The following is a 13,325-nucleotide window of genomic DNA, read 5'->3' as shown; positions in this document are numbered from 1 at the left end:
CGGCTTGTATAAATATACAAGCACTATAATGCTTATTACAATATATATATATATATATATATATATATATATATATATATATATATATATATATATATTAGGGATGTAACGGTATTGTAAATACCGTCATACCGCAATATAAATTTTTTTCGATATTACCGTAGTCGCATGACTCGGTAAAACTATAGGTCTTCTGAGAAAATTTGCTCAGGCGAATGAAGCGAACGGGAGGTAACCAAAAAACTACAATTCCCATCAGCCCATGCTTGACCATCATCCCTTGCGGTCTGTTGTCGCTACAGATCCAGTAATGCGGAAATAGAGTGTGCTGCTAGAAGCGGGGATGAAAAAGAGCTAAAAAACCCTAAAGCGGGTGTTGTCGCCGCGCGCGTTCTGAATAGCGGTGTTGTCGCCGCGCGCGTTCTGAATAGCGGTGTTGTCGCGCGCGTACTGAATAGCGGTGTTGTCAGCACACTGTTCAGATTGATGCAGACATGAGACCTCTATCTCACTCATGGTTTGTCCTCTCAAATGGGGGAAAGACAATGCACAACGTTACCCACTGCTGTCAACCTGGGCCAAGTCATATCTCTCTTGTCCCAGAAACATCAGTCCCAAATGAGAGGGTTTTTGTCTGTTGCAGGGGACATTGTAAATGCCCAGAGATACCAGCTTTTACCAGATTATATTTATATGATAATTTTCCTTTAAACCCATCTCTATCTAAGTGAGTGAGTGATTAAATGTTGAATGTGATGAGTTTTCAACAATACTAAATTGAAACTTTATTTTTTTACATGGTTTAATAATTTTTTGTTATTAAAATTGAAGTTCCTGGTTCAAAGCTTACAGATAGATGGCTAATTTGTATGTCATTGACACTTTTGGCACTTTTTTGGAGTATTTTCATAAGTTTTGTTTTTTCCTGTAAATGATTCAATAAATACCGTACCGTGACATTCATACCGAGGTATTACCGTACCGTGAAATTCTGATACCGTTACATCCCTAATATATATATATATATATATATATATATATATATATATATATATATATATATATATATATATATATATATATATATATATATATATATATATATTAATATATATATATTTTTTTTATATATATATATTTGTTTATCAAAATATTTTCCATTACTATTAATGATTATAGCATTTAAATGTGTAACAGCTGGTTTTATTAAATTTTGAAGCTGTTATATACTATAAAGTGTTTCTGTTGAGTACAGCATATTATTTACAGTAAATAACCGAACTGAACTATTCTGCCTCATGATTCATTGACAGTTTTATTGATCACCAAGATGTGATTGACTTGGATTTAAGTTGCTTCGATTTAAAAATAAAAATTGCAAAAATAGCTTTGATGTAGCTGAGCTACTTTTGCCATTTAGCTTTTAGCTTAGCTTGCTACATTTCCCAGGGGGTAGCTTTAGTGTAGTTAAGCTACATTTTGAGTAGCTAATAGCTTAGCTCACTACATTTGTCAAGTAGCTTGCTTAACACTGCTCAAGTCTAAAGACACCATAAAATACATTATATTTCGACAACATGCTTTAATATTGAATCTTTTCTTTCTGTTATTAAATGTCTGTCACTTACTGTTTATGAACTGCGTTTACAGCCTGACTAAACTCTCAGATGTTTCCTTATAACTGTACTGGCCTGCAAACTGACTGTACATGTCCAAAATAACACGCTTCGTCTGTTCTCCACCCAGTTAACAGCCGCGCACACAAGCACACACACACACACACACACACACAAGCACGCACACACAAGCACGCGCACACACACACACACACACACACACGCGAACACACACAGCTGCTCTGCTCTTTATGTGGACAGACTTCAGTTGTTTGTCCTTCACTGCAGGAATGTCTAGCTTGTATCTGCTTTTTTATAAGCTTTTCTTTCTCTCTTCCTCTTCTGAATGACTCTGCTTTTACAGCACATTGTTCATCATTACTCACTTTTATTAAAGCCACAGATCACCGCGTCTTTTCTTCACTCCAGACCTTTAAAAGTTCTCACAGAAAGGCTCATTCGCTTATTCACAACGTTTCTAGACTGATTTGATTGCCTTAATTTTCCACATCAGCTTGTTTTCTAACTCATCTGTACTCTATTAAATACATTCTTGCTGTTATTTTCCTTTTCTTTTTGTTCTTAGTTGAGTCAAATTGACTTTTCTTGTCCTCTTGTACAAATTAACTGTAATGTTTGTAGTCAGTTCAACCTTAAACTGTTAAGGCTGATTTATACTTCTGCGTCAAATGCATGCGTATGCTACGGCGCTGACGCATAACCCTTCGTCGTGGCCATCCCTGACGTGCACCTCTTAAAAACTGTAACTACACGTCGCAACGACGCGTAGCGAAAGCTCTGTGATTGGTCGGCCTGGTAGCGTTGACTAGTCTGGGCGGGGCCGAGAGCCGCGCGAACTCCGCTAGCCCAATAGAGCGATTGTTTACAAGTGTGGAGTCCCGTGAAGGAGCTCCGGATGGAAAGTTTTGTTTTGTGTTTACCTCATAGTTAAAGTTGTTGCACGTCCGCCGGTTCCTGCCTCAAAATGAGCGAGTTTAAGCCACTTGTACATCCAGGAAGTGTTCAAGAAAAGCAAAACAGCAAAGAAAGAATCTCGACACAGAGGAACATTTACACCTCACTGCCAACTAGTGTTTCAGAAGTGTTAATGCAGACCAACAGAGACAGCGCGCAGAAGTATAAATGTACAGCTACTCGCGTTGCATGCATCGTGGGTTACGCCGGTCACTTGACGCAGAAGTATAAATCAGGCTTTAGTTTGACTCTGATTAACAGAAGGTAAAGTAATAATGTACATTAATGCTGCCTTTTAATCCCTTAAAATGAATTTGAAATTAATGCATATTAACTTTTAATAAAATTATTCAGGCCCGGTGTTCTCCGCAGTCCAAACACATGCGCTCTCGGTGTATTGAGTAATCTTAGGCCCCGTTTACACTAATGCGGTTTAGTTTGAAAACGCATAAGTTTTGCTACGGTTACGACATCTGTCCACACTATGCCGGAGTTCTCGAGCGACGAAAACTGAGCGTTTTAGAAAAGCTGAAGAGGTTATTTCATTCTAAAACGCTGCTGCTCCATCTCAGTGTGGATGGGGAAAAACTGAGACATCTGAAAATGGAGGCGAGGCTGCCGACATTCTCCTCTATGATTGGGGCTTTTCCTCAGTGTTAAGTAGCCCACACACAGTTAAAGTTCAGTTAGTTGTAAGTTCCGACTTCGCAAGTTTGATATGGAAAACAGACTCCTGAGGACATGTCAGGTAAATCTTTAAAGAGAACAGTGTACTTCATAACCTTATTCACATCATCCTGGCTACGTTGTTTTACCATCTTAATAATAAAATATAACCATGATTTAAGGAACTGCCTATTTTTATTTTAATATTAGCAACTTACAGACAGCAGAAATGTTGAGGCGTTGTGCTGCATATATGAGCGTCATCTTCACTGTGTGGATATTTATAACAAAACAGGGCCTATAAAAACTGCCTCCTTTCAATTTAAGTGAAAATACGAAACACAGCCTCTCTTTTGCTGAATATCAGTTTTAATAATCAATAATGGCCATTATAAAAGTATAACGTACAATAAGTTTATACATTATAGGAAATAAAGGCAAGCGATCAGTCAATATACAGAATGTAGGTGGTTACGTTAATTATGAACTTATCTTTGTGCTCAGTCAAAACATGTTAGCTGAATACAAGTAATAGATTCAAAAGACCAAAGTCGGGGAATATGTCGTTAGATAAAGACAACATGATGAATTAAATATCACGTTTAGCAAATATAGTGAGATTAGATCCAGCGGGAGATGCTTGATGAACACTCCGACTAGCACAGCTCTCATCTGGCTAGATAGGCTGCAGCACATGCCAGAGAGAGTATGTGTGTGGTCATGTAATGTGCGTTTTCAGTGTTTTGGTGTAGACGGAGAGCTGTTCAGAAACGCTAGTAAAACGCACCAGTGTAAACGGGGCCTAAATTGGTCATAGTGTGTGTGTGGGTGTTTTCCAGTACTGGGTTGCGGCTGGAAGGGCATCTGCTGTGTAAAACATGCTGGAATAGTTGGTGGTCATTCCACTGTGTCAACCTCTGATAAATGCGGTACTAAGCCGAAGGAGAATGAATGATTTAGTTAACGCAACTGTTTAAACCTGATTAACTTAAAGTAAGTTAAGGTAATAGTGTACATTATTATTGCTGGCTTATTATATATTTTTTATTTTGTTGTTGTTGTTGTTTTTGTTGAATCTCATACAAAGTAACTTCAATGGTTTTAGTCAGTTCAACTTGACAGTGTTCATTGAAAGCTTATTAACTCAATAGGTTAAAGTGATAATGTGTAAATTATTGTATCCTTGTCTACTTTTCACTGATTGGTTGGTTGCTTTTTTGGTTTTGTTTCTATTTACCTTTATGTAAAGTGTCCTCTGGTGATCTTGAAAGAATGACTAAATGAATGAATGAAAGACTAAATGAATGAATGAAATGTAGTATTATTATAATGATTTGTTTTTTGTTTTGCAGGATCATCATGAATATGAGCAAGAGAACCACGGTGAGTCTGACTTTCCTCCTGTAGGTAGGTGTGCGTGCGTGCGTGCGTGCGTGTGTGTGTGTGTGTGGTTTTTCTGAGTTTTTGTTTGTCTGTTTAGTGTTTGTGGATGTTTGTATTTTTTTTTGTTTTTTTTTGTTTTTGCTTGCGTGCATTTTGCATGTGTTTGTGCGTGCGTGCGTGCGTGTGTGTGTGTGTGTGGTTTTTCTGAGTTTTTGTTTGTCTGTTTAGTGTTTGTGGATGTTTGTATTTTTTTTTGTTTTTTTTTGTTTTTGCTTGCGTGCATTTTGCATGTGTTTGTGCGTGCGTGCGTGCGTGTGTGTGTGTGTGTGTGTGTGTGTGTGTGTGTGTGCTTTTGTGTTTTTGTTTGTTTTGAGTGTGCTGTGTGCATGCGTTTTAGTATTGTTTTTGTGTGTGTGTGTGTTTGCTTTTGTGTTCAATTGCTTGATTTTGTTTCAGTGTATATTTGTGTGCCTGCATTTTTGTGTGTGGGTTTTTTGTGTTTTTGTTTGTGTGTTTGAGTGTGTTTTGTGCATGCGTACATTTTTGCATGCATGTCTGTGACGTGTCTGTTGAGAACTGCTGCAGATAAACAAGCATTTTCTGAAGATGTGCATTAGTTCAGGAATGAGGCGCACACTCACAGATACACACTCACTCACACACACAAACACACACAGTTGTTTTTGCATGAAGTTCTTAAGTTGCTTTACGTGCATGACTTTCATTTGTTCCAGTATTGCCAGAATATTTCTCAAGTTTATATAGTAATAGTCTATATTTCAGACAAAGTAATAACAACAGATGCAATAAATAAATAATAATCAATTTAATTATAAAATATTAAAACTTATATTAAAATCATTTCAATTACAGTCAGTGTAGATTATGTAGGATAAGGCAAATGAATTCAACACTAATTCTCTGCCTTGCTCTTTTACACACACACACACACACACACACACACACACACACACACACACACACACACACACACACACACACCCACACACACACACACTCTTCCTCCAGGATCTGTGCGTCTGCTCTTCTCATTAATGGCGTCTGCAGTTTGTCTGATGCTGTAGTCTGTGTGTTCTGCTGGGAAAGTCATTATAAATCTATAAATTTATCATTTATAATTGTAATCTTACGCGACACGCATCAGCTGCCGGTTCTTTCCATTTATTACAGCTCATGGAAATCCAGCTTTTTACCATCAGGGAGTTTGACCTTTGGTTAGGAATGAAGCTCAAACCCTTTATAAAGATATTAAAAACAAGCATGCAAATAGATAAATCATTAACTAAGTTTGCTAAATAGTTTAGGGATTATTTTTGCATTTTATTTATAGTGTTATAGTTGTTTTTTTTACTTTGATTAATATTAATATCATCTTTAAGTGTTTTTTTTTTCCACTGGGTGATTTTAGCATAGTTTTGTGATCCTATACTCTTACTGTGACTATATATGTGTGTGCTGTGACTTTTAAGTGTTCAGATCAGACACACACACACAGCAATATATCAGTTCATGCAAAGTGTAAATATTATCCAGTGCTTGCTCTCTGTCTGCTGTCTTTTATTGTCAGCTGATCTGAGTAAATTTGTGCAGTCAAACACAGAGTTCTAGCTGATAGTATTGAATAAAGAGCTAACCTTTCACCTGAGAAAGAGAGATCTGTTTTCTGATTTGAATGTGCTGCAGTGCCTCCTGTGGTGGCTGTCAGAATGCAGCATGTGCTTTGTGCATGATAGCGTGTAAGAATGAAGTCAGAATTATTAGCCCCCCTTTGAATTACTTTGCTTTTTTTAAATATTTCCCAAATGATGTTTAACAGATTCAGCAATTGTTCGCAGTATGTCTGATAATATTTTAGCAATTTTTTAATACCGGTTTTAAGGTCAAAATTATGAGCCCCTTTAAGCTGTATTTTTTTCGATAGTCTGCAGAACAAACCATCTCTACAATAACCTGCCTAGTTACCCTAATTAACCTAGTTAAGCCTTTAAATGTCACTTTAAGCTGTATAGAAGTGTCTTGAAGAATATCTAATATTATTTACTGTCATCATGTCAAAGATAAAATAGATCAGTTATTAGAGATGAGTTAAAACTATTATGATTAGAAATGTGTTGAAAATATCTTCTTCGTTAAACGGAAAATGGGGAAAAAATAAACAGGTGCTAATGTTGATTTTCTTTATCTAGTACTGATCTGACTGAGAGATTTAGCATAAAGGCCCTAGTTTAAAGGGGCAGTTCACCCAAAAATGAAAATGGTCATTTCTGTACTTGTTGCAAATGCAATTGTTTCCTTCTTCTCTTAAACACAAAAGAAGTTATTTAGAAAAATGTTGAAAACCTTTAACCATTGACTTCCCTAGTAGGAAAAATTAAGTTTTGTGTTTATCTGAAAAAAAAAAAAAAACCTCACAAAGGTTTGAATGCACTTTATGTACATTTTCATTTTAGTGTGAACTGTCCCTGTAAAGCCGTGACTGTATGATATGAAGCTCTGTCCTTTTCATGTTGAAACGTGACTCCGCATTGAACTCTGCTAATGCAAAAGTTCATGTCTGCTTTGTGTTTACAGGTTTAGCTATACTTCTGAGTGCTCAATTGTCCCAGCTTATATAGTAGGTTATTAAAAGAGCCCACTATTGGACACATCACTAATTAAGAGTTTGTAAATCAACCAGATGTGTTATTAGCATCTAATGATGTGCAGCTATTTCTGAAGGTTAGGGCTAGGCCGTAGTCACTATCCTAAACCTGATAGAGAAACAATGGAAGTCTATAATGTCCTCACTAAAATTGTGAAACACACCTGTGTGTGTGTGTGTGTGTTAGTGTGTGTGTGTGTACTGAATGAGGCCTCAATTGTCCTCACATTTATAGCGAAATGTCAAAACGACCCACTAGTGGAAATTTCACAGCACCTCAAAAGTAACCCTCTTTCATTGTCAGGGTTTGTTTAGGGTTCGGGTTAGGGCTAGGGGTCGGCCACAGACACGATCATGAACCTGATAGAACAACATTTGAAATCTAATGTTTTCACAGTAGAAGTAAAAACAACCTGTTTGTGTGTGTGTGTGTGTGTGTGTGTGTGTGTGTGTGTGTGCGTACTGGTTTAACTTTACTCGTGAGAGTTCAATTGTACTCCCTTGTAGAGTGAGATATTAAAACAATCCACTAGTGGACATTTTCACTGCTCCTAACTGATTAAAAGTGTGTATAAATTGGGCAGAACTTGTTTTATTAGTATCCAGTGATGTGCAGCTGTTTCTGTTTGGGTTAGGACTATGGTTAGGCCACAGGCCATACCATTAACCTGATAGAAAAAAAAAAAACTATGGAAATCTTTAATGCTCTTAGGGTGCTTTCACACCTTTGAATCGATTCAGTTGTTCCGAAACAGAGATTAAAATTGTTACATTGTTGCTCTTTGCTCTTGGAGCGGTTCGCTTTCACATTGCAAAGTTCCTAAACGGACTAAGAGAGCTAAAACAAGTCACGTGCGAGTAAACTCTCCTCACATTGGTCAGAGTGTCAGGGTTTATTTTGCAGCGTCCCGCTCAGCTGTCAGGAGAGGTGGTGGTTTGGTGGTGATTGACAGGGTGCGCGCACGTGACGTGTCTGAGGAGAGACACGGTGGGGAGGGGTGAGAAGGGTGCGCAACGATGCCTATTTGAGGACTGGGAGAGAGACGCGAGATTACAGGAAGATCATCACTCGTTTGCGGGCATCCGGAGACTCGCGAAACTTCCTGCCCTACTCATAATTCTCTCTTCATATAGCCGTAAGCCTATTACATATCCATAAAACACTGTGATATAACCGCGCTCGGATCGGATCGCTTTCTCACTGCAATCGAACCGCTCCAGGGTTCGTTTCAATCGAGCCAAGACCACCTCACTCAAGCGATCTCGGAGCGATTACTTTGGCGCGGAACAGAGCGCGATTGCCCTGTTCACATATGGCAAACGAACCGCGCTAACTGGGCAAACGAGATACGTTCCGAAACAAAAGTGTAGGTGTGAAAGCACCCTCAGAAGAAGTAAAACAAACCTGTGAGTGTACTGGTGTAGCTATACTTGTTAGGACTTAAATTTCCTTCTAGTGAGGCCTGAGACAACCCTCGAGGACGATTCACCATTTCTCACTGATTTATAGTGCTTTATAATTTGGACAGAATTTTTTTTTCTTTATTAGTATCTAATGACGTGAATATGATGTCCTCACTTAGATAGTGAAGCAAACTTGTGTGTGTACAGGTTTAGCTATACTATTGTGGGCACAATTGTCACTTATATAGTGAGTTATCTAAACAACCCACCAGTGGACACTTTCACTGCTCCTCACTCAATAAAAGTGCTTATAAATCAATGTATTCATATCTAATGATTTGCAACTGTTTCTGTAAAGGTTCAGGTTAGGACTAGGGTCAGGCCATCGCTATCATTAACCTAATAGAGAGAAAAAACAATGAAGGTCTGTTAAGTCCTAAGATAGTGAAACAAACCTGTGTGTGTAAATATATACAGATTTAGCTATACTTGTGAGGGCTCAATTGTCCTCTCTTGTATAGTGAAATATCAAACATCACACTAGTGGACATTTCACTGCGCCTTAAAGTAACCCTCATTTGCTGCACCTTAAAAGTGCATATGAATAAACCAGAAGATGTTTTTTATTAGTATGTAATGATGTGCAACTGTTACTGTGAGGGGTTCAGGTTAGGGCTGGGGTTAGGCCAGAGTCACTATCATTAATCTTATAGAAAAAACAATGGAAATGAAACAAACCTTGGTGTGTATACTGGTTTAACTATACTCTTGAGGACTCTATTGTCCTCCCTTTTATAGTGAGATATAAAAATGACCCACTATTGGACACTTCACTGCTCAATAATTAAAATAGCTTATAACAGGGCGTCCGCGGGGTTGTAAATTAACTGTAATTAAGGGCATTAAAAAGGATTAAAAAGTCATTACATTTTCGAGACCCATTTTTTTTTCAGATAAATTTTCAATTTGTGTTAAGCGCAGGCCTTTATTCTAGTGTTTCGATGTGATCTGGTCATGTTGTGGTTCTGCGACTGCTGGTGTTGGTTGCTGTGTGGATAACAATTATGACAATAATATAACAATTATAAATAAATTTCGATTTAAATAAAATAAAAAAATTAAAACGGGCAAAATATTAGGTTAATATTTTATATTTTGTGCATTCGGGTGGGTTTTGGACAGCCTTTGGGCTGTAAAAAGTCCACTATATCTAGCAACACTGGTGGTAGCTTGGCAACAGAGCCGAGACGTCAACACAGTAGAATCTATCGGCAGTTTAGCACGTCTAACCATGTCTAGAACGGTTTGTAATCATGCCGCGCAGTTCCAGGCTCAGTGGAGAAACAACCGTAACTGTACCGAACTGTTCTTAGCATAGCGGCTATTGTTACTTTTTTTTTTCCCTTTATTTTTTATGCCAAGAACAAGTTACATTTATTTATACAGAAAATTGACATTTTTATACATATAAAACCCACTTCTGTTGTTACTGTGACATCTTGATTAATCCCTCTGCTCTACTTAAATGTACATCTTAATTGCAATATGTTATTCCAATTGGAAAGATATTTCATTTACTCCACTACAGTTGCAGCTCTAAGTCGTGCTGGTATAAAAAAAATGTTTTGAAGGTGTTAAAAAAGGTAATAAATTCAACTTAAGAAATTCAGTATATACCAGGGATGTCAAACTCAATTCCTGGAGAGCCGCAGCCCTGCACTCTGCGGCTTTAGTTCCAACACTAAACACACCTGATGAAACTAATAGAGTCCTTCAGGCTTGTTTGAAACCTGCAGGTAAGTGTGTTGGAGCAGGGATGGAACTAAACTGTGCAGGGCTGCGGCACTCCAGGAATTGAGTTTGACATCCCTTGTATATACCCTGGATAAGCAAACCAGGGGCCTGTTTCAGAAAGGAGGTTAACTGAAAACTCAGAGTATTTTAACCCTGAAATGAGAGAAACTCTGGGTTTTCCGTTTCAAAATGGCAGGTTTGTTAAACTCGAGAAAGCAGGGTAAGTCAAACCTGTTTCTGAAAGAAAGGTAACTTTAACTCAGAGTCAGTTACTGTGGTAACTTACTCTGTGAATCTAACCTGGTCAGAAGCAGGTTTTATTCTCTAAACTCAGAGTTTCTGTCTGTCTCCTCCCCTTTTTTAAAGATGAAGCGGTATTTCTCGCCTTAGCCTTATGTTTCCACCCACCTATTTTAATGCTCATTTTGTATACGTGCATAAAAACAATTGATGGAAACGTCATGATGCACATAACTTTTTAAAATATGCATAAAAAACGCGCATAACTGAGTAGGATAAACTTTTATTCGATAGAAAATGTGCGCATAAACTACGATGGAAACACTTTTACTGAACAAATTACAGTATGTACATTAAAAAAAAGATCATGATCATATGATAATGAAAATGTGTGTAAATGGACAAACCAGCAGGCTGAGCACACTGTAACATGTCTTAAATGTTGTTTTAGTCATTCTAAAATGCCTTTACTGTTTCAGTATTAGTGTATATTATTAATTACCTCCGAACGTCTGGTGCGTGTGAAGAGTCTCCGCGTCTCATAGCAGACGCCCCCACGTGTTCATTGTGTTTCAGCATTGTCTTTTGACATCGAGGCGCAAGTACATTAATTAGGCTAAATAAAGAATTAATTGACGCAGCTTCTTCTACCACAGTAAATTCTGTTTTTACTGTTGATATTTGGTGCCAGTTTAATCAGAAAGTGACGATTTTTTTTCTCTTAGACTCGTTGGATGGAGTTTTATTCGCATCTTTTATGCAATATTCCAGTTTTGCACATACATTTATGTAATATATTTGGATGGAAACACAGCTATTGCCTACATTTTAGTCACACACAGAAGAACTGTACTAGAATGGCTTATCTTTTTTTAATAAATAATTAAATTAAATTCATCTTCGACAAGCACTTTAACTAGATTAATGGGATTATTATTCTTTCTAAAAATTATTTTTAGTACTGCTTATCTTCTAAATGTTGTATTAACCTCTATCACTTGATCAATAAAAAAGGCAGACACACAAGTGCACTGTTAAATCATTTAAAACTAATAAATGTATAAAGTTTAGAAAAAATATATAAACGTCACAAATGACATTACTTATTTTATTATACTTAAATATTTAAATACTTAAAGTGAAATTAGGCATTATCTTGAGCAGCTGTTTTCCACGCTATCTGTCTCTTCTTCACTGATGGTTGCTTCTTTTTAAATATACACACTCATATTTGCTATAACTTTGCATGAGAACATCAAGTTCAGCTGGAGAAAGAAATGCTGATCTCTTTTATAAGATATTGTCATAGTCACTCGTAATGTCTGCGCTCCATTGATAATGCCTTTTTAAAGTCACGGTGTGCGCGCTTAACTCTGAGTTGGTCTACTCAAAGTTGATTGACCCAACTCAGATCAGCTGTTCTGAAACCGAAAACTCAGAGTTTTTAATCTCTCGGTAAATCAACTCAGAGTTCAAGTTTAAACTCCGTGTTGTTTAAACCTCCTTACTGAAACAGGCCCTGATGTTTTTATTAGTATGTTTTGATGTACACTTGTTTCTGTGAGGGTTGTTTTAGGGTTCAGGTTAGGGGTAGGGCATGGATGCTATCATTAACCTAATGGAAGTCTATGAAATTTTCTCACTGATATAGTGAACTAAACCTGTGTGTGTGTGTGTGTGTGTGTGAATCTGTGTATTTTATCTGCTGTGCTGTTGTGCGTGAATCTCCTAAACACTGTGCTGTGTGTGTGTGTTTTCTCAGAGGAGTGTGTGGAGCAGAAAGAGGACTCCTCCTCGGCCTCCGCTCAGCCGTCTGCTGGAAACGCGTCCGGCCGCAGGAATCCTCCAGGAGGAAAATCCAGCCTGATCCTGGGCTGAAGAAGCCTTCACTGAACTATCTCTGCTCTTTCTGTCCCTTTCCTCCTCTTTTTTTAACGGATCTGCCCTTTCCTTCACTCTTCTCGTGAGCCATGGGAATTTTTTGTCCTCCACCGTCTTTTCATTTTTCTATTGCAAAAAAAAAACAAGAAGAAGAAGAAAAAACGAAAGAAGAAAAAGCAGAGCGACGCGATCGTTGACAGAAGCACTTTATGTAAGAGGTCCGTTTCAGCCGCTCCTGCAGGAATAATGGCATGAGAGATTCAGATCGACCGCGAAAAAACAAACACACAAAAGAAAAGAGAAGAATTGTTGCGCAAAATTTCTAAGTACAAATAAAGATTGATATGAATTTGACTGTGTTTGGGTTTTGATGTTGGTGTGTTTTCAGCATGGTTTTGTTTGACTGTCATTCACAATATTTGCTGTTTTCATATAGTCTGGGTCAGTTTGTATGTGAAAAGTCGACACATTGTGTATCAGTCGTTCACGTTTCTCAACTGAAGCCATATTGTGTCTGATCAACAACTTCTCATCAGTGAGTTTATAAACATTTTAAAATGAGCCGTGTTTTTACTGCAGTATTTTTACTTTTAAAATTGAGATCACTTTTTTAAAATAAACATGCGCATTTGTGGTCAAAATTATTGGCGCCCTTGGAAGAAATGTGCGTAATTGATTTATCTTCGTCATTCAAAAACAAACCA

General features: G+C 37.5%; 1 protein-coding gene and 1 long non-coding RNA gene across 3 annotated transcripts in view; one reads left to right on the top strand and one right to left on the bottom strand.

Moving 5' to 3' along the window:
- jpt1b (Jupiter microtubule associated homolog 1b) overlaps positions 1–12,975 on the top strand; it is a 38,072-nt gene extending 25,097 nt beyond the window's left edge. Inside the window, exons 4-5 of one of the 2 annotated variants that reach the window (XM_087242386.1) lie at positions 4,610–4,664; positions 12,503–12,975. In XM_087242386.1, coding sequence (XP_087098512.1) covers positions 4,610–4,664; positions 12,503–12,618 — 171 coding nt within the window. In that variant the 3' untranslated portion in view covers positions 12,619–12,975. 2 annotated transcript variants of the gene reach the window in all.
- LOC147845463 (uncharacterized) lies at positions 5,731–9,808 on the bottom strand. Its single transcript, XR_015480343.1, has 3 exons — positions 8,686–9,808; positions 7,716–8,009; positions 5,731–7,524 (listed from the first exon to the last, which is right to left on the bottom strand). It is a non-coding gene; the product is annotated as an uncharacterized LOC147845463 (long non-coding RNA).
- Positions 12,976–13,325: the final 350 nt, after the last annotated feature.

This window comes from Danio rerio, chromosome 3 (genome assembly GCF_052040795.2).
Source record: "Danio rerio strain M-AB ecotype USA chromosome 3, GRCz13ab, whole genome shotgun sequence".
Taxonomy (NCBI): domain Eukaryota; kingdom Metazoa; phylum Chordata; class Actinopteri; order Cypriniformes; family Danionidae; genus Danio; species Danio rerio.
This window is presented reverse-complemented; position numbering and strand designations above follow the sequence as displayed.